Source organism: Opisthocomus hoazin, chromosome 8, assembly GCF_030867145.1.
Source record: "Opisthocomus hoazin isolate bOpiHoa1 chromosome 8, bOpiHoa1.hap1, whole genome shotgun sequence".
Taxonomy (NCBI): Eukaryota; Metazoa; Chordata; class Aves; order Opisthocomiformes; family Opisthocomidae; genus Opisthocomus; species Opisthocomus hoazin.
In genome coordinates this window covers 63788019-63810435 of record NC_134421.1, presented here as the reverse complement: position 1 = coordinate 63810435, position 22417 = coordinate 63788019, and the positions used below count along the sequence as shown (strand labels likewise).

Genomic DNA, 22417 nt, shown 5'->3' with positions numbered 1-22417 from the left:
GACAACCTGTTCCAGTGCTCTGTCACCCTCAGAGGGAAGAAGTTCTTCCTCATGTTCAGATGGAACTTCCTATACTTCAGCTTGTGCCCATTGCCCCTTGTCCTGTCTCTGGGCACCACTGAAAAGAGTGTGGCCCCATCCTCCTGTCACCCACCCTTAAGATATTTATAAGCATTTATAGATCCCCTCTCAGCCTTCTCTTCTTCAGGCTGAACAAGCCCAGCTCCCTCAGCCTTTCCTCATACGATAGATGCTCCAGTCCCCTCATCATCTTCATAGCTCTCCGCTGCACTCTCTTCAGTAGCTCCTCATCTGTCTTAAACTGGGGAGCCCAGAACAGGACACAGTACTCCAGATGGGGCCTCCCTAGGGCAGAGTAGAGGGGGAAGAGAACCTCCCTCGACCTGCTGGCCACACTCTTCTTAATGCACCCCAGGATCCTATTGGTCTTCTTGGCAGCCAGGGCACACTGCCGGCTCATGGTCCAACTGTCGTCCACCAACACTCCCAGGTCCCTCTCCACAGAGCTGCTTTCCAGCAGGTCAGCCCTGAGCCTGTATTGATGCGTTATGTTATTCCTCCTCAGGTGCAGGACCCTGAACTTGCCTTTGTTAAATTTCATCAGGTTCCTCTCTGCCCGACTTTCCAGCCTGTCCAGGTCTCGCTAAATGGCAGCACAGCCTTCCGGTGTATCAGCCGCTCGTCCCAGTTTTGTGTCATCATCAAACTTGCTGAGGGTACACCCTGTCCCTTCAACAAAGAAGCTGAAGAAGACTGGGCCCAGTCCTGACCCCTGGGGGACACCACTAGTTACCGTCCTCCAACTGGGCTCTGTGCTGCTGATCACAGCCCTCTGAGCTCTGCCATTCAGCCAGTTCTCAATCCACCTCACAGTCCACACTTCCTGAGCTTCCCCATGAAGATGTTATGTGATACAGTGTCAAAAGCACACAGTTTTACAGGGAGCTGTGGTCTCTACATGACTGTTTAACATAGCTTAATGGGTAAAATTCAATGGGCTTGTCCTTATTTACAGAGGAAGAGGTGCCAGTTTTGCCCCAAAAGGTACAATGATTGTACAGTGAAAAACCAATTCCTTTATTACATCAGAATATCGAAAGGTCAACAAAAAAAAATATTTGATTACTAAAGAAGAGAATTTCTATAAAATTATTTTGATTCTTCCTAGGATCTTTGGAGGACAATAAATTAATATTTAAATAGCCAAGTAAGTGATTTGAAGCCTGAACATCATTATAGTCTTACACATTTTTCTGTCCTTTCAGACACTCGTGAGAGAGAAGCTACAAGTCAATACACTATTGCTGGAACCTCATATAATGATGGATGCCATACGCACCTCCTCTTTTATTTGGCACACATTAAAAAAACAACCAAACAAGCAAACAAGCTGCCAGCAGAAAAGCATTGCTATACTCATGACCTGTATTAGTTGCCAAATGTTAAAGATCTAGAGAAAATATTATGTGTTAAGTTAAAGGTCCAAACATACTTGTCAAATTACCAAGTAAGATAATACAAACAGTGTATTTCTACAGCAATTCTGTGTATTTTTCCTATCTTTTTTTCCCCAGAACTTTGGGAATTTAAAATCACAACATTTTCTGAAAACCTCCAAATCTAATGCATGTATCCAGAACCTATTTATTTCTCCCATCTAATAGAGAATGCTTAATCTTTTGCATTATAAATTTTCCATTGTGACACAAAATCTTTTCAGTGATATCCTAAGAGGAAACTACTTTCCAAATAGTTGTTTGGAATATCTAGAGTAGACTGACTATGAATCAGCATTTTCACAATTGTACCCGAACGAGCCTGTCAGTTTACACCTCTCAAAGGACTCCTGTTTAAAACATTGTAGTTCGAAAGACAGTATACCTGCTTTTAACTTTCTTAGCCCAACAACTTTGACAAAAGTTCACTTAAGCATCAGCATAACAGGTTAAAGCTACACAGAAATGTGATGTGATGCAAGTACCAAGATATTGCTGGCACTGTAAAATCCACAACACAGGTCCGAGCCAGTGCTGTGTATGTTCTAGCCACTCAGCTGTAAGAAATTAAAATCGACAGAGATTTTTCTTATCACTAAATTCTATTTACTGGCCTTAGCAACAATATGGAGTTAAAGGAAATATATTCCTACTTTCTATATATCTTTTGAATTGGGTACGAGTGTGGATTGAAATACCTGCTTAAATGAGGTCCCTTTAGGTCTATACCCATTTTCGCACTTTTAATAGGCAATGCCATGTTTTAATTGCCTACAATAATTGAGGATGTTTCTTTCACACTTTAAATAATTTACTGTCTATAGCTGTTTTATGCCTAGCTTCACTAGTCTCTTGATTTCCAAGTTAAATGGGCCTTCGTATTGCTACAAATAACCCATTTCCAAGAATCATTATCAAAACAAGAACAGTTTGTCCCCACTCTCTGCAGACAGCAATAATCTGAGGCTGTCTTTTGAGTCTTGTTTCAGTCTAATAGCTGGCAAATTTTGCTTTGGCTATTCCTGCTATTTACTCTTCCACCATTTTAAGCTGACGTGTAATTTCAGGAAATTGCTCAGATTCTTCATTTGATAACCCTTCTTTCAAAAGTCTATTAGATGGTAGCTTAACCATATAGAGCACATGGAAGAAAATTATTTCATCAGAATTGCTTTGCTGGGTAAAGAAATGCCATCAGCACAGTTTAAGATGAGTGCTGTTCTGCCATTACTCACTTCAAATAGTAAATTGCTCTGTAAAGACTTGGGATAAAATTTCACAAAATATCATGGCTCAGTGTGCGGTCAAAGCTGTGTCTAATATACAAATGTGGCTGAAATGGGCGAGACCATGGCCTAAAGTACTGTTCAATATCAGCAAGAGTGAGGAAAAGAAAATATCAGAACTGACCTGACGTATATGCCTTTGATCACTAGCTGTTGATCTATCCCCATTCTGTTGCCAGTTCACAAAAGATGCAACTAGCAGTCCCAACAACAGAGTTTTACACTGCAGAACCTTATGGAGCAAGCCTTTGCTTTTAGCGATAGCAAAGCCTCCATAAAACCAGATAAACTGGCATTTGGGGGCAGTTCGAGGTTGGAGCACTTGAAACACAAGGCAACAGAGAGTGCAGAGTAGACAAGCTTCTGCCAGAAGACACTGTGTAGGACGTGCCCAGTCTGTTGGTCAGCAGGTAACTATCTGAAGCAGATCAGTGATTTCACCTGCTCCCATGGGCTTGCATCTCTTTGGAGAAGACTCAGCATGATGCTATCAGCTCTGTTTTCACCCAGCGTTTCTCACAAGATTGCCAGTTGTAAAGACCAATATTTTTCAATCACACAGAGGCAAAGTCTCAAAACTTAATCCCAAAGACGTATTCAAAAGCATTTTTCCCTCCTCCTGTTTAGTTTACAAATACAACTGTCTTTCGTAATGTGTTTTGTCAGTTGTCTTTCTGCTTCTAGACAGACACCCGAAAAAGGGAACATCTACAACTTAAGCCCCAGCAGTAAGTTCTGCCTGAGTCTGTTCTTCTTTTATCCAGAGGAACCACAGAACAGCATAGTCCCACTTTTCAAATTTAAGTCTTAAAAAAAAAAATAGGCAAGACCATTCACTGTAGAAGAATAGCTGGAGTGGCTGACAGTGCTGGATTGTTTCCATTTTTATGCTGACTGATCTGACAGTTCATAGGTCTTGTGTGGATTATCTATCTCCCTCATGTTAGGTTTTTATGAAGCTTCTTGTCTGTTGTGAAAACAGACTTTTCTGAAACATTAAGTGGAATCATATGGCTTCCATTCTTTTCTTTATTATTGATTTTAATATGATATCTTCTTTATATTAAGGCATGACTTACATATTTTTCTTGATTATAAAAATTGCTTTTCTAACTGGGTCCATAAGACAAAGCATAAGCAAAACCAATTTTTTGTCATAGATGCATTCAACTAGTATCATGCTAAGAATAATAATTAAAACAACTTTAAATAATGATTTTTTTAAGAATGGAGCTAAAAGGTGAGGTCAGTGCTAGCCTCAGCTTTCTTGAATCAGCTGTTCCTTTCCAAGAAGACATAAGGGAATATGCAGACAAATATAATTCTGTCAAAGAATCAAGAAAATTCTTTTTTTTTTTTTGTTTCCCTGTAAACAATGCAGAGCACAAAAGGTATCTATCTGGCTAACCGTTGTTGTGGGGTTTTTTCTTGGAAAACCCTGATCCTATACCAGGGATACTGTTATGATCCACTTAGAATCTTCAAGAATTCCTGTAAGCAATCAAGAACTCTTCTGACTCATTTAAGTACTATTCACTAGAATGGTGGAACTGAAACTTTTGCTGATGCCAGCCTGTACAACGGACAGTAAAACAGTGCCACTCAGAGGCAGCACTAATGCCATATCGCTAGCTACTAGAAATAACATGTCTACTCATCAACACACCTCCCAAGTAGAGAACATTTCACCTCATTAGAGGAACTACCAGCTAAAATAGGATTAGCAGATGAAAATTAAATCAAGAGCACTGGAACAGGCTGCCCATGCTCTGGAGATATTCAAGACCCGCCTGGACAAGGTCCTGTGCAGCCTGCTGTAAGTGACCCTGCTTCAGCAGGGGGGTTGGACTACATGACCCACAGAGGTCCCTTCCAACCCCTACTATTCTGTGATATTCTGTGATATTCAAGCTACAGAATAGCTTTGTATAATAGAAAACTATATGTATGCACTAATTAAGAGGAAGTAGCTCATATTAGAGTTTTAAACTTTCATTTCCTATTTCTATTCTGCACAGCCCAATGGCTGGACAGCCCAGACATCTTTGAAGTCACAATCCTTAAAAAGTACCAAGCACCTGATAAACTGAATAAAAATTTCATGGGGAAGGGGCTGAAGGGGGGGAAGGGATATCTCTCTCCCAGAAGGAAGCCAAGTGATGATGTTGGGTAATGACCTTCTGTTAAACTGAGTCTCTCCTTTCTGCTGAGGCCTGAAGACTCTTTTCTTTTTTCTGAAAATTTAAAGATTTCAGCATCATGTGTAATTGACAGCAAGACCTTCCATATGAGAAGTATTTCAAATTTCTTTTTTCTAAGAACGAGGAATTAATTTGAAAAACCAAAGGGCAAGGAAGCAATGAAACAGCTCTTCCGTACTCTGCATATTTAATACTCAAGTTATGGCAATTGCCTTTTCCCAAGTTCCTATTCAGATAAATGTTTTACGTCTAAGGTAAGACTATACCTTGTAATATCAGGCACTTCTGTGATACCAGAATAGAGAATAGCCTATCTTTGGACCAGAGTGAATCCATATGAAACCATTCAACTCTCTACAGACCAAGGCACCTCCTGCCAGACCTTTGATGTCAAAACTTGAGAATTTAGGCACTTTCTAGTGTAGGCAACTGTAAGCAGAAACTCTGTAACTCAGACGTGAAACCACCCTAATGTCACTTTAATTACTTGTCCTTTATGTGCATAGGAACCCAAATGACCAAGCAAGGTGGCAATTGCTCTGACACTTATTGGGCTTCACAGACCTTACATAGTCCAGTAAGACTAGTGAATGCAGCCTTTCTTGTTAAAGTTCCTAGAGTACAAATCTAACCATGGTTAGACTCTTCAGTTGAGTGTTAGAACTTGTTTCCTAATCTCATGTGCAAAAGACTTGTTTATAAACTCACTTGCAGTCTTGCCCTTTCACTTTGAACAAATGCAAACATTGTCTTAGGAACTTTAACAAGAAAGGCCAAGTTCACTGTAGTACACCTCTAGTCTTACTAGCATATGTAAGTTCTGTGAAGCCCTATGTCAGAGCAATTGCCACCTTACTTGGCCAATTGAGTTCGTATCCACCAAATATTGCCTGGCAGCAGGCATCACCACATCTTCAGAACTTGGAAGTTTCCTATGTAACCGGCAACAGAAGCTGAGAGGTTTAGATTTATCTGTAAAAATACAGATATATAGAAAATGTGGGTGTCTTATGAGTTGTGACAGATTTCTCTGTATCCAGATTCTTAATTTGTCACAAAACCAGCTGTAAATCTGTTTGTGGATTTCATCTTTGGTCGCAAACTGATGCTGTAGTTCATTACTTTCATAGAGCAGAGAGGAAAGAAAAAAAATACAACACTGAATTTTAGAATTTTCAAAATCCAGTCATGAATCTAAACTTGGACCTATTACAACCATTCACCAAGTGATCTTATGGGAAAAAACCTCAATACAGAAAAAGATGTCAATTAGTAAAAACAGCAGAGAAACTAAAAATACAGCATACTGAATGTGTCATCAGGATACAGCTGTTTCAAAAGAAACAGCTATGTTCTGATTATAAATAGATGTAACAAAACTTCTAACACATTTATACAGGCTTAATTCAAGCTTTTCTGGCTTGAACTAAATTCTAGGTTCTTTCTGGTTTTAGAAATTCACCAGCAAATATATAAGAAAATACTTCAGGCACTAGGTTTTACAGCAAAGTCAAGAAAGAGCCCAGATATGAACCATCCTTTCAGTCACATATGTTACGGTGGAGATGGGCTTTGCAAGTGTGTGGCTTTTCCGATTGTCCTCACCTGTGAGGCATTTGTCATGCCATGGCACAAAAACCCCAAGTCAGTTTCCTAAAGAAACCCTCAGAATCTCAAACAACAGACATCGGAAGTCATACAGGTCACAAATATTGTGAGAATGGAGGCTGTCGATTAGTTTGGTACAGGCGTAATATAGGCCCAGTACAAGCTGTCAAATATGGGGCAGCTGGCAACAATGCGCTATAAAGGAGAGCTTGACCTCTTTTCTCTGAAACCTTGCTCTTGCCCAACATATCCCAACAGCAGTTTCCTGAAATGACACCACAGTCATAGGAATTCACTCACAGGGCCACAAACTGAAAGTGATAGAGCAACCACTGCTCACACCTGCCTGAGCAGAGCACACTGCTGTGATCTGCCTGTCTGTGCTGGAAAAAGCATGGGTGGCTTTCCCTCCAGATGAGGTACTGAGAGTATCTATTAATAACACTAGGATTTTACAGTTTATTAATTTGTATTAATATCCAACAAGATAGCCCATGATCAATGTATAGAATCATGAAATCGAGCTAAAGAATATTATTGTCTGAAAATAACTTAGGCCGACAGATTCCTTCTGTGTCTGTAGCCAATAGTGAAGCAAAGGAGGCTAGTAGATTTCTAAAACAAATAGTTAAGTGACAGCTCGGTTTAGCAGTGAAGAATCATTTTGCAGAATAAGAGTTCTGTCAACTCACAGTTTGGCCCAGGGATTGTTGCTATGTGAGTTGCTTCTTTCCTCTTTCTAGTTTCGATTATTAATCTGTCTTTCCATTACATTTTGAGGAGTCACACTCAGCTTCCCGGTCCCACATCAGGCAGCATGCAGTAGTCTTCACCAAAACTATTATTCATTCAGTCAAACATAAGCAATACTGGTTGCCAGTTTTAGGCAAGACACCACTGTGGGTCTGGCTCTTATTTGAAGTCATTTCCATTTAGATATTTAACTAATTTCTTGTTTAAAGAAAAATCTCTTTTAACTGTTTGCATTAGAGTTTCATAGTTCACAAAAATAACATAAAACTTCATTGTCTTCGCAGGAAAATTAAATTTACAAAACAGTGGTTTTTATCTTGAGTATATGCAGTCAGTCAGTTGGAACAGATGAAACATGACAATAGTAGAAGTGGTAGAGGACATTTAACAAAATAATTTCAAAAATCTCTTAACATTCCCAGACAATTTTGTTATTCAATGTGAGAATAGCTACTCTACTGTTCCTGTACTAATTATTATGTGTAATGTCACTGTGTCCTTATTTTGTTTGTATTTCTCAACTTGCTAAAGGCTCAATACTGGAAGATTTGTTTGTGCAGTACAATAATATCCAAAACACAAAATAAGGCGTATGAAGTAGAAATAACATATGCTGGTGTATATTTTCTACACCAAATGGTCTTGAACAAGATTAGGGCATCTCCCATCAAAATATGTGCATTAAAATTCTAGGCATGTCGTCAAGAGATCCAGATGGGTAGGAGCAGTTGAGAAATATAATGCAGTAGCTGTGTTACATCTGAAGAGAGGTGGAGGTCTTCATACAGTCTGTGTGACTATAGATGGTGTACTTATCTTTCCTTTCTGCTTCCTCTCCTTCTCAAAATCACCAAATGCAAAGAATGTTTCACGAGGAATGTCAGGAAGGCCCATTGGGACTTTCATTTTCACAAGATTACCATACGAAATGTTTCAGATGAATAACTGGTTTTCTGTAGTTTTAATCAGAAAAGTAGTGCTAATCAATCTAACCCATTGTTTTTTTTTTTCATTCAGTCTGTTGATTTGAATTATTTACATGGCTGGAGAAATAATATGATGGTACTATTTGGTGTAGAACACCTTATTATATGTGAAAATAAAGATCATCTGCAAAACATGATAATGCAATACTGGAATATAAAGTAGAAAACTGAAAGCATTTTCAGCATAGAATTTTGATAAATTACATTTTTTCTAAACGTGGTTGGTACTGATTTCTTACAATGTTTTCGGTAACCCATTGTTCCTGCCCTGTACAGCAAGGTCTACTAATCATCGACCTGCAGAAAGTTCTGTCTCCACTGGCTCGTCAGCCAGTAGTTTTGGCAGTGGATACAGCATGGATAGCGAAGGCAGCAGCAGTGCCACAGGAGAGAATAATCTGTTTCCCATCCCAAGAATGTAAGGCTTTTCCTTTAACGTACTGTATCCTCCATGCACTGACTATGTATAGCCCTTTCACTTGCCAGTCATCTTCTTATACAGTTTGCTCTGCAGACTTCAATTACACAGTAGAATAGCAGCTAAAGGGGAGAATTTTTCAGAGCTTGTATTTTTATTCTGCTTTGTTGAACATTGAATTATTAATAACCAACTAAACCTCTGCTTCAGCCTCATGAATTTATTGATATCACACAGAAGAACTGCTAGTCTCAGCCTTTGATGCAAGTGTGGAGAGGTGGGCTTGGGTTAGGCTTTAAAAGTACATTTTTTGTAGGCCTGAGCACGCTTAGTTTAAGTTTCCAGATTGACCTCCTTCTAGAAATAGGTGTTACTTGTGCAACTGAAATTCAGATTCTGGATGCAAACCAAATTTCCCCAGGTTTTAAAGAGTTTGAGTAGAATTTATCAGAAGTTCTTGGCTAGAAAAATATTTTTGGGAGGAAGTCCCTGTGGGAATTATCAAGCCACTTGCAGTGCAATGATCCTATAAAATAATTTAATTTTTCAGCCATTTTACCTGGTTAACTACCTCACAGAGAAAAGTTTTGCCACTACTTTTTTCCCCTCAACTTTGGCAGTATGCACCTTCATTTAGCATTTTCATTTATATTCCTTTATAGGAAAAAGTGATTGCTCCTGATCAGCATAATGTTTCTGGCCTGATTTTTTGGTAGATTTGCTGTTCTCAGTGGTGGTCATTGTTTATTTAGCATCTGCAATAGTTGTTCCATATTTTTATCTGGGACATAAATTATTGCTTTTCCCATGCAGTCTTGAATTATTAGTCACAAGAGCTCGACATAATCTTCCTAAAAAAGCTTGAATGAAGAAAAAAATTCATTCTTGAGAACTGTGACATTTCTAAGTATTCATCATTTTCTGAAATAAAGCTCAATAGTACTTATCTACAGCTTCTTAGTGTCTAAAAGGAAAATAGACACAAATTTAATACTTCAGTTTCATTTTCAGAGTCTAGGAGGACGATGTGAGCTCAGGTTGTGTCATGCCAGTCATTTAATCTTCATCAAACTTTTCACTCATGTTCTAGGCTAAAATGAGTTGTACTTTCCAGTGGCAAAAAGATGATCTTTAATTGGATTTGACAATCTCAAAAGAAAATTATTTTGCTATCATTCTTAATGAGAAAAGCAGATATATAAAGTCTTTGTGCACAGAAAGAGAAGATGGAGCTCTCAATAGAAGTTTTTAGCTCATAAATGCTAAATTTGAGTCAAAATCATATCACTCACTGTGTATTGCCTAGCCATGTGACAGTATCTACAGTGACTTGGCACTTGGCTGACAGAATCACCAGTCTATTAAGCCTGAAAACGGCCCCACATCTACTGAAAAGTTGGAAGAAGTCTCCACAGCTTCAGCTTTTCTCTTACAGTAATTTGTTTCTGTGAAATTTACTTAATTATATAAAATATATCCAGCCCACTCATTTTTTGTTAAGAGCTAGACTACCTTTTTTTTATTATGGAATTTTTAAAGTAAACTGCTTATACGCTGATGTTAGACAAAGACTTTAAAAGTTATGCAGGACATTTACATAGACAAGAAATGCTTTCTTTTTCATGTTAGTCTCAAGGGCTTTACATGGCAATGTAATGAAGATTAACGACAAAACTACTGTTTACCATCAGAGACTTTCGGGATCATCCCTGGGCAGAAGGTTTTAAAATAGATAAATGTTTCCATTTTGAATTCTAGATAAAAATTATTATATATCTGAATACATGCATGATTGAAACTCTAGTCAACATTTACATTCATACTGGCTTGATAATGACTTCAAGGACTCTGACCTTGTACACTATTTCAGCATATCCTTAAAACTACAGCTCACGATTTGGACATGAAGAGTTAAATGAGCTAAATAATTTTAAGTTTCTTGGCATATGAAAACATTTTTGGTTATAAGTTCCCTGCTTAAATTAAGTTTCTAATCCATCAAAAAAAAAACATTGGATAGGCTGAGTTTTAAACTCTTTACTCTAGTCCAAGTGTTTTTAACCATAGGAAAATTTAGTCATGAAGCAAAATTAAAGAACTAAATAGTGACACCACAGGAATCTTTTAAAGAGGTAATTAGAACACTTGCCAATATTAAATACTCTTATAAATATCAAGGGAAATTTATCATTATATACGGTTACACAGAGCTGAATAAATCTTATAAAGTCTTTCTATTTGGGAAATACTTTTTCAGAAGACTCTTATTATCCAGTTGTAACACCCCTGAAAGTTACTCATGTTATCATCTATGATAATGACCAGATCTTTATGCCTTTGTATTGTGTAACCATCTATACCAGTAATATGTCTGTAAAATTATATTAATTTTGAATGCAAAGGTGAAAAGCAACTGAATCTAACCGTAAGGATGAATAATTTTTGCATTATATTTGTAATATTTTTTTATAAAGCATTGCCTCACAGAAGAACAAAAGAATAAGCTACAGTTAAAACTGAATTTAAAATCACTTTTTAAACTGATATTTTATAGTAATTTTTAAGTTCCTTATGAACTTAGACAGCTTCTGTTTCTGCTGTGAAACGCAAAGCTGGCTCATTGGCAACAAAGAACAGCGCTGACCCTTTCTCCCCAGAGGAATCACATGCATGTGCAGATAATGCCTTGTACTCTCGATCCCAGCATTTCAGAACCTTGAGGAAGAAAGGCAAATAGAATCACAAACATCTCATAGTAGCAATCATATTTTTGAAAGTGATTGTAATCATGCCTTAGAGTTCACAGCAAGTATGTTTAAAGATAGACTACATTTTATCTACCTTTGCTTGCCTGAAAATCTACATCTAGATTGTAATCCAGGTTCTTTCTACATCCAGTGGAGAAAGATAGGGACTTCCAGAGCAGGATTTATTCCTCTCACCTTACTTTAAGATTAATGCAAGTCTCAGAACTGAACTCTTTCTTATGCTAAACCTAAACGGTAATATAAAGTAAACCATTAAAAGAAGATAATGACCTCAAACATGCCTTACCTTTGAAGTAGTGGTATTGTAGACCAGATATCAATCCTGTGACTCCTTATTATATATTTCACTGTTCAGCATAAGAGGATAAAGTGAGGAGAGGAGATATGTAGAATGGCTGTGGAAGCCCGGGCTGATGGGGAGCAGGTAGCAGACAGCAGCTGGTGGCCCCACTCTATAAGAATGTACAGGCTTAGCAAGACCCGATTGTAGTTGCCTCCAGCTAAGAAAAAAAATAATATTCTTAAGTGATCTGCACGAATAACAATAGAAAAAAACTACTGTCCGTTTTATTTTCTTGACATTACACACACATACACACACGTCCACGTTTTTTGTTTTTTAGAAATACCTGTGATGTTTGTCTTTTTGAACAGAACTAAGCCTCACTGGCTTTGGTGTATCATTTTCTTGGACCTCACCTCTTTATGATCTTGTTGACAATTACCACAATATCTTTTAACAGAGGGAAGATGAGCCAGAGTGGACAAGAACCAGTAAAGCAGTCGGGAGTAGGATTAACCGATGCAGAAGGTAAAAAGAAATACAAACAACACTACAGAGGTATCCCATGTTTATAGAACCAATATGTTTATTTCTTTTACTTGTTATGCTAGGAAAGATTAGCATACCCTCTCTTTGTATTGTAGGTTAAGATCCTGACTTTCATTTACTTTAAGGGCCCTTTACACATAGAACCAATGTAATGAGTCTTCAGTTTAAATGAGAACAGTGTCTTACCTGTTTGTTTAAAGTGATTAAATAGTTAGATTGAAATGAATATTATCTATCTTTAAATATTCATTGTTTTTCATGGTATTGGAATAAAAAATATTAAGTATGGAGTGACTCAATATCCATTATATCAGAAGAAAATATACAATGGCTGTGAAGCTCTATTTTTATAACATTTCAGAGTATTTACTTCATAAAGCATTTATTAATTTTGGTGTCTACATAAAAAATTAATTTAAATAAAAATATTAGTTGAAAGTCAAGCTTGACTGCTGCATGTAGACTATAGTGAAACTCTTATCTGATTGGGAAATCCTGAGGTAATTTTTCGGTGTGAATGTGGTGATGCCAAAGAAGGACACACTGTAATACTGGAGCTGGAAAGAGCCTGACAGAATGGCTGTCAAAGTGTCATGAGCAATGTGATTATCTCTTTCATGTGTAATAATGGACAGCTGTATGAAAATGTAGAGTGTTTTGTACTGAAGGATATGTTAGGAAAATTCCATTTCCCTTTGCATATACGGTATTTTCTTTCAAGAGTATGTTTCTGTTGACCTCAAATATAAAACTTTATTATCATGACCTTCATTTCATTATTAAAATAATACTTTAATCTTTTTAATGCATTGCAATGCAGCTTTGAGGTTTTAATTAATTCACAAATTGAAATCCATACAGGCCATTCAAGTTAACTTCATGTTAAGTTCAGCCTTAAAAAATCAACATTTTCAGGTTTCTGCCATGTGTATATGTCGAGAAATAATTGCTGTTGCTATATTTGAGGTATAAATGGTCTGATGTTCCACAGATTTGATGAAATCAAATTAGAAATTGAAGATAGAACTGTATAACTGTCTTATCCAAAGCAAGAATCCTTAACTGTGTATGCACATTCTAGTAAATCTTTCAGTACGTAGTACTCATAATACAAAAATACAAATTCAGCTACTTGTCAAACTTCAATTTGTTCAGTGGTATTTTTAAGTATTTGAAAAACAAACTATTTTTTAAAGGAGAAATAGTGCTATGAAAATGGGAAATCAGGAATTTTCCATTTTTACTTTGTCATGATGTGTTTTGTACAGAATGACAATTGTAAACAAATAGCTTTTCATCATTTTGTTCATCATAATTTGCTTCTTAGGGTCTTGGATCATAAATTTCAGAACCTACAAATACAAAATGTTTTAGTTTAATGTTTGTGTTATTCAAAAAACCCCAAACAAACAAACTCAACCAAAAAAACACCTTCTGAAGCATTCAAAAAGATGTATATATAGCTTTTGGTCACTAAAAATGCTTTTCCAGCCAAAGGCATTTTTCTGCTTATCTTCAAAATCTGCAAGTAACTCCAGAGCTGTGATTCTCTAATGTTCACTTATGATGCAATTCATCTCTCCGAACTCGAGAACTCTAAGAGTTGCAACTCCAAGTGTGATAAAAAGTGGTTCTTACCAAGTTTTGTTTCTCCATTTGAGAGAAGCTGAGGTAGCCAGCCTAGTTTTTACTGTCTGATTTCTAGCTGACTAAGACGGGACACATCAATCTCAAAGGATAAATGATTTTTAAACTAAAAGATGGAAAACAATTCAAGATCATTTTAGTTTCAGCATGTAAATGTAATTGTCTTGCGGGAAAATAGTTCAGGATTTAGAGGAACTCGAGATTAACAAAGAATTACTTCAGTATTGTAGAACTATTGTGGTAATCTTTTCATAGACGAATGAAAAAAGTCTTAAAGATCAAATTATATATTTTCTGTAGTTCACTTATCTGTCTTGTGGGCCAGATGAAATCTGCAATTAGCTGGATGCAAATATTCATTTCTATTTTTCATTAATCTATAGAGACCTCCCATAGCTAACATTTGTATTCTTATTTGAAAAAAAAGGATTTAGTGTTATACCTGAAAGCTTTTAATATTAGTACTGTTTATACATTTTCAAATATTCATAATGGATAACTTCTGTGAAAAGTAGCATGTGGATTACTCTAAAACCATGCAGAATAAATTCAATTGATTAAACATAAAGATCTACTGCTACTTGAAATGTTTGTCACCCAAGCCATTCACACAGGCCTGGCAAATGTGGCAAGGAACTTACAGGAACAAGATCTTTAAGACCAATAGCTGGAGACAAAGCAAGGTAGGACTCTCAAATGGCAAAGCAAGCTGTTTTTCAAGCAGCTGAATCAAAACTTTAGCAACAGGGTTCAGATCTAGCTCACAGGGTATGACACCAAAATTCAGGCATGTACATAAGTGGAATCACTGGGGAAAAATATACTCCTTTTGTAATTGTTTACCCACTTGAGAAATGTGCTACTGATTTTGTTGGGAACAGTTTTTGTGCTATTAAGATGTATCAGTTAATTTATAAGTGTATATTGGAAAACAGCACTATTTACTTTGCTGACACAATCAAGTGGTCAATACAAACAACTGTGAGTATTTCTATGATAATCTTTTGTTTCTCTGAACATATCATCCTGTCATATTCTGTATTTTCTTAGTACTTAGTAATATAAAATAATTCAGTGTTTTGTTCTTGGACACTGTGTTACAATTTTTATGATATGCATTGTTGCATGCTATCTTACACTGGACATTCTGTGCTGAGCAGATGAAATACTTCATCTTTTTAAAGTTCAGTAAATCTTATGATACATATTGTGATCTTCATTGAGTTATGCAAACCAATTTCTCTATTCGTTTCAGAAAGTGCAATATCTTTTGTTTAGAGATCTCTTATGACATGCTGTGGAATATTACAGACATTATAGACAAAAACGTCAATTGCATTCCATGTAAGGATTGAAACTAACAATTAAAAGCACATGACTACTATTTTGATTCAGTTGTAGATCATGACTGGTCTATCTGCCTTATGAAACTGCTCAGCCAATAGATTCCAGATGGTATTATCCACTTACCAACTACTGAAATTAAGAAATGTATGGAGAAAATTATTTTTGTATATTTCAAAAGTGTGAAATTACTAGGTAGTCTCAAGCTGCTGTTATTTCTAGTAGAACAGAGATATATAGTTAAATATAGCATTTTAAATGAAATAGTTCACTATAAGGAAATTTTGGATCTTCTCATTCTGAAGATGCTATATACATGCAAAATGTCATTACTCTAGGTTTACAGACATTGAGGTTCTTCTCAAAGTGTTTTTTAGGAAAGATGGATATGTAGGAAAGAATGGCTTGGCTTCACTCATTCAGTACTTTTTGGAGTGAATGAGTACTCACAGTAATTCTATCATTCTCCGTGCTTGCACTTATCATTGTCAGGATTTTCAGCCAGAAAATTGCAAACTTTGTATAGGCACAGAGTTGCTCCATACTCACATCTTTCAAGAGAGTGGGGTTTTTACGTAAAAAAAAAAAAATTCTCATCCAGTCCATGTCCTGAATACCAAAAACTTCTCTACACAGTTCTGTCATGGCTCAGAGGCTTACTTTCTGACATTTCCAGTGGTCCTTTCAGCATCACCTTTTTGAGGGTGCTAGAATGAAGTCCTGTAAGTAAGAAAGTCTCTCCATGTATAAATGACTGAATCTGAACAGAAAATTGCAGAATATTCTAGTAAAGCCTCTATATATCTATTTGCACACCTGAGCAGAAGGAAAAGATTTGTACTCTTTCAAAAGCCGATGATACACACATACTTACTGAACTTCTGCAAGATGATACACTAGTGATACACACTGTTTACACAACCTTCAGTGAGCTCTTCCAGAGTTTTGGTTTTTGCATGCTGTGTATTTGCCTGAGTTACAGATTAAAACAAACAAATAAACAAACAAACTCTGTGATAACATCATGCTTTAACAGGCAAATTTTACAATACTGCAATTTTCATTTAGTCTATTCAGAGCAGCGTAAGACAGAAAATGCTGATTTTTTTTCTTAATTTTTGAGCTTTGTAGTTCATCATCTTCAATTACAAACTAAGGGATTCCGTTTTAAGTTTCATCATTTAACATTGTATTTCATTAATTGAGATGGTCTAATCTTTATTTATGAGAAAAATGACTGAAATACCACACAAACCTTAAAACAGACTAGGAGGTCATTTTAATAACATTTTGGAGGAAAGGTGCATGATCTCGCTAGCTATGTGACTGGCAGTTGTTTGACTTGTAAATTTTCCTTTATAGCTTTATGAATATTCTCGGTGAATTTTTCATCCATCGTGTCTGTGCAGAATAAACACTGGAGCAAATTTTTTTTCAAACTGTATCACACTTTCTCTTGAAGGGATGCCCAGGAGTGCAATGTGGCTTAGAGCTCTCTCGTAACACAAGGCATGAAACAAACTGACAGGACAGGAACAACTAAGCATTGCCACATTCTTCATAGTAATTAGAACTCAGAAAAAAGATTCATTCTCCTTTTCCTGGCTGTTTAGTTAGGCTAGAGTAACTCTGTCTAGGCCAAAGGACTCACAGTGGTGTGACTGAGCAGGCACTGAGGACTGAAATCCACTTGCTGCATCTCCACACCTTAAAAATTTCACATTTTGATTTTTCCTTAACTCCAGTGATTGAAATATTAGAACTATATTAGCCCTTATAAGGATGTTCAGAGAGAAGTGATCTTAATTTTGGACCTCCAACCAGAAAACTATAAGCGAGAGGAGAGAAAAGACAGAAGAAGGAAATGATTGAGGGCTAATCACAATATAGTTACTGAGATTTGCAAATGCGTTTGCCTGTGCACAAGTATGTACCTTAATGTCTTGGTCTGCCAGGCTGAAAATACAGGTTTTACTGCAGATGAGAACATTTTCTTGCAGTTACCTATATAATTTCATAAAAAAAGAAGACTGTGAGGTCAGATTAAAACTTGATGCTTAGCATCCATGCAGAAGGTTATAATTAGAATTTAATTTCTTGCTAGATTAAAATTAAGGTGAGTTTTATTGCCCTTGAACAAGCAATGGTGACTTGGAATGAAAACGCTGAGACTGAGAACAATGTAGGAAAGAGATCAGGATAAAAATTAAATTTGTGTAACTTTGGGATCATCTGAGATTTTCCTTCTTTCATAATCAAGTCTAATTTATATCTTTGAAGATATTAGAAGGTAACTGCTGTGAAACATAGCCTCAATTTAGGTCAGCTAATATGAGTACCAGAAAAACATATTTAGCTGTTTTTCCCTCATGAGTATTTTTCTCTTTAACTGTTCTTAAACATACGCAAAAATTAGAAAGGAAGCAAACATTACAACATTTATAGATACCTCCCCCAAGAAGGCACATAAGGGAAACCAGATAATAAAACATCCAGTCGCTTGTTTTAAGTGTTTGAAATAAGTTCTTTGGTATTTAATAGAGAAGCACTGTAACCTAGTATTGAAAATGCAAAAAAAGTGATAAAGACACTCTAAGACAGTTGTTCTGGGTTTGGACAAGAGGGATTTGCATGAATTCATGGAAGGAAGACGATTTTCTGGTGGGTTGGTGCCAAAATTAGCAGAATTCCTATTCTGGGGAAGTCTTGAGAGGCTCATGCTGGAGGATATCCATCTTGGAAGAAGAGAGGCAAAGGTGCCACTCTGCCACCTCAGCAGCCCTTGGATACCAGAGGGCTAAGACAACAAAATTCAACCTTGCTGTGAAATATACAAACACCAGTTATTGTCGTGACAGCAGCCAGTTACAGGCAGCAAATGATTGCTGGTGCACCTCCAGAGCCCCGCAGCACTGCATTTTGGGACCACATCCTCACTCTCTGTGGGTACTGGTATGCCACCACTTCCAGCCAGTGTTACAAAATATATTAGCACCTAGTTTATGTGCTATAATTTGCCCCTGCAGATATCTAAGTCTCATCATAGACTATGTGATGAGTCTAAATCCCCTAGGTGTTCTAAATATATGCTTAACTTCCTTTGGTATGAAGGAAATTCTCTACTAGTCTCTAACAATTCATTTCTAATGATTAAGCCAACTGCCTTTGTTGCTTTTGTCCATGAGTAATCAGAAAAATTACAGTAGATTAATTCCTCCAGAAGGCTAAACTAAAGAAGAGAAGAGAAGAGAAGAGGGGAGAAGAGAACACAACACAACACAACACAACACAACACAACACAACACAACACAACAGGAAAAATGAGTTAAGTAGGAGGGAATTTAGACAAAGCTCATATATGTTACCATTACTCAAAGACGGGTGACGAGTTGATTGAGAGCAGCCCTGCAGAGAAGGACTTGGGGGTACCGGTGAATGAAAAGCTGGACATGACCCAGCAGTGTGCGCTTGCAGCCCAGGAGGCCAACCATACCCTGGGCTGCGTCCCCAGCAGTGTGGTCACAGGGTGAGGGAGGGGATTCTGCCCCTCTGCTCCGCTCTGGTAAGACCCACCCGGGAGTCCTGCGTCCAGCTCTGGAGCCCTCAGCACAGGAAAGACCTGGACCTGTTGAAGTGGGGCCAGAGGAGGCCACAAAAATGCTCAGAGGGCTGGAACACCACTCCTAGGAGGAAAGGCTGAGAGAGTTGGGGCTGTTCATCCTGGAGAAAAGAAGGCTCCGGTGAGACATTATTGCAGCCTTCCAATATGTAAAGGGGGCCTACAGGAAAGAAGGAGAAAGAGTTTTTACCAGGGCCTGTAGTGACAGGACAAGAGCCAACAGTTTTAAACTGAAAGAATGCAGAATTAGATTGGACATAAGGAAGAAATGTTTTACAATGAGTGTGACAAGGGAACAGGTTTCCCAGAGAAGCTTCCAATGCCCCATCCCTGGAAGAGTTCAAGGTCAGGTTGGATGAGGCTTTGAGCAGCCCGATCTAGTGAAAGATGTCCCTTCCCACAGCAGGGTGGGGGGGATTGAACTAGATGATCATTAGATGTCCCTTCCAACACAAATCATTCTTCTATGACTCTATGTTATGAGAGAGGTCACAAGTATTATTACAGAATTCAACACATAAATTGCAAATACTCCTGTGCTGTGTGAGTGATATTCTGGGAACAGTTGCCTATTCAGGCAAAGATATTTTGCAGTTATAGAAGTAGAAATACTTTTACCCTTTGACGGTCGTTTCTTTTGTACCTTTGGCTAGGAAATTCAGGCATGCGTGTCTCACTTCACCCAGCATTTTGTCTTGAATAGATACAGTCAGTGACTCTGCCAGAAAAAATCCACTTTCTTATCTTTGTATTGAGCTTCAGTTGCTGAAGTAACATCAGAATGTCATATGTGTAGTATTGGGTAGGAAGGGTCTGGAAAGGTTATTTCCAGGGAAAATTGAAAGTATCATTACATATGATTTAACCACTCACTTCTATGTTTGTATCAGGAAGAGAATGAACTGACAAACAAATTAGGAATTCACATGCTTAAGGAGTTACTAGCAAGAGTAGTCTCCAGATCACCTTCACATCAGTGGCACTGTATTTTTCTTAAATTTAGTTAAACTGAACTTAGTCTTACAGATACAAAGTTCCTATCTCCTACAACATAATTCTTGATTCATAACACACTAGCACTATATAGATCAGCGATAAATGACCAAGTCAGAACCACCCTCTTTCACAGTAGTGGAACATTTACATTATTTTGGGATAGTGCCATGTTTCTGCACCAAGGCTTAATTCAATTCTTTTCAAGGCTTTTTTGGACTGGTATCTCAAAACCATAGGGAGCACCATCTACTTTATTCTTGTATACATGTCAAATACTATCTTTGCTGTTTACTACTTTCCCAATAACTCAGATGTCTCAGGAGTATTGAACCCTTAGCCTAGCATATACTACAACATAAGAGAACCTGAAAAAAGTCTGGACTTTGAAGTATTTTTCTTGAATCCATAGAATCTTGTACTGATTAAGTATGTGACTGTTCATTTGACTGTAGTGAGTATTGATCTGTGGACTTAAAGAGAAATCCAGCTGTTCCAAAATGTTACCAACACTGACTTCAACAGTGGTTGAATTGTTTTTTTTGCTTTAGAGTTCATGTCCAGTAGTACACAGTAAAAGAAATTGCTGCATGCTCTGTGTCTTTGCTAAAGAGCAGTAGAAGCCTGGTGATCTCTTTTCCAAAACACATTTTAAGCAGCTGTAATATCTGCTTTTACAGTCTTATTCTGATTCTGATTTACATGTAGATGAGGTCAGTTAGTGAAATATAATATTACTGACCAAAATCTGTTTCTTGTCCAGGAAGAGATCTAAATGAATGAATATGGCATTGCCACAATTCTTTATTATCTCTGTAAGTAAAAAGGTTATGATTCAACCTGGCATTATTTAAACTGTCTTTAATACAAAATCACAACCTTGCTTTCTGCCATCAGATTCTACCAAAGGTACTCTAGTACTCTTGACAGCAAAAGATTAATCAATGTCAACAAAATTTAAAGCAGAAAATACCGCAAGGGTGATTTCTCGCATGAGTAGATGCTTCAGTACAGAGGGAGAAAGGGACACAAGGGAATACAAAATAAGTAATGAAATAACTTGTAGCTAGTCTGTCACACATTGATCCCCTCATACTGCACCTCCTTTATTTATGGGAATGCAAATTTTAATTTCAAACCTTGAAAAGGTCAGACATGCTTTCTGTCACAAGGGGTGCTTAACCTACCTATAATATTTTATACGTGCTCCCTCAAGCTAGGAGTAGCCATACTACTAATACCAAAATACCACACTAATTTAAAGAAGGGATTCAAAATAAACAACAGCAGTGTTGTAAACCTAAGAATTCTCAGCTTCCTCTTTGAACTATGAGAAACATGTCTTTTATCTATTCCTGATTGGCCCAGCACTCTGATTTGCCCACCTGGCTCTCCAGTAATAATTGTTTCTGCCTTCCTGAGGTATTTGCCAGTTTAATCCAGCTGGTTTTCCTAAAAAGAAGCAGAAAGAATTTAAATAAGCATAAAGACTGCAGCCAGAGATAGAAACATAGAGGAAAAAAGGGAAAGATTATCTTCTGTATTCTTGTATCCACATCACAAACAACATTGCTTTACACAGTTACAAATAATTCTGTTACTGAGTTGTTATTGTAAAGTGTCATTAAAAGAGAAATAAGTAATCCAGGGAACCTGACTGTGATTAATTAGTGGCTGGCCAACAGCTTATGCCACTCTTGTAAGTACCAGGAATGGATGGTTATTAGCCATTAAATCACGTGGCAAGAAGATTCTGAAAAAGGTGTTTTTTTCTTTAAAATTTCACTAAAGAAAAATCTGCTTTTCCCATGACATCTGCAGAAAACTAACAGATATTGAGAAGACAAACAAGCAAAAAGAAAAACAGAAAAACCTGAAAGCAAGTGTGTTTGATCTTGAAGACAAAACATCACCCTTTGATATGAAGCTTCGGTAATCACCTGGAAAGAAAATACACTTGCCTGAGGTTCTTAATCACTTTTATTTGCCTAGCTCTTAAAAACATCTCCACTAACATTAAGCTGCTTGGGACTTTCAGCAGGTTGCTTCTGGTGACTGCTTGGAGATGTAATGGAGTCAGAGGGTGTGGGGTGGGAACAGGAGTACTCCTAATTCCATCAAAAATCTGACAAAGATACATGGTTTCATTTCAGGGGGGGGGCGGGGAGGAGTTCTGGCAGAATTCTGTAATCTAAGTCTTTAGAAAAATGAAGTATTATGTAGTTCTGAAGGAAATCTGATTTAATACCAACTGGCACATTTAGTACTAATACTGGATAATAATGAAGACCTTCAACACTGGAAAGCAAACAGGGGGATCCCCCCACGAAAAATGGAGTAAAGGTGAAGATGCTGCAATGTATGATTACTGGACCTGAGCCTTATCTGGTGTAAGTCTTAAGAAGGGCTACTTCACCTAGTGAGTAATGTGAAACAACTTTGAAA

General features: G+C 37.2%; 1 protein-coding gene and 1 long non-coding RNA gene across 18 annotated transcripts in view; one reads left to right on the top strand and one right to left on the bottom strand.

Annotated features, from left to right (window-relative positions):
- Positions 1-22417, top strand: part of PCLO (piccolo presynaptic cytomatrix protein) — a 400793-nt gene that overhangs the window by 337431 nt on the left and 40945 nt on the right. For all 8 annotated transcript variants that reach the window (XM_075428595.1, XM_075428596.1, XM_075428594.1 and 5 more), the window contains 2 exons: positions 8628-8769; positions 12281-12348. In XM_075428595.1, coding sequence (XP_075284710.1) covers positions 8628-8769; positions 12281-12348 — 210 coding nt within the window. The remainder of the gene's footprint in view (positions 1-8627; positions 8770-12280; positions 12349-22417) is intronic.
- LOC142362209 (uncharacterized) overlaps positions 1-22417 on the bottom strand; it is a 76207-nt gene that overhangs the window by 36431 nt on the left and 17359 nt on the right. For 6 of the 10 annotated variants that reach the window (XR_012764807.1, XR_012764803.1, XR_012764802.1 and 3 more), the window contains exons 4-6: positions 21358-21424; positions 18726-19139; positions 11824-12037 (exon numbers count right to left, since the gene is read on the bottom strand). This is a non-coding gene — a long non-coding RNA (uncharacterized LOC142362209). Of the gene's footprint in view, positions 1-8328; positions 11485-11823; positions 12038-16234; positions 16332-17294; positions 17365-18725; positions 19140-21357; positions 21425-21845; positions 21913-22417 lie in introns of those variants that run through there. The other 4 variants (XR_012764808.1, XR_012764810.1, XR_012764809.1 and 1 more) reach the window with 4 other exon arrangements.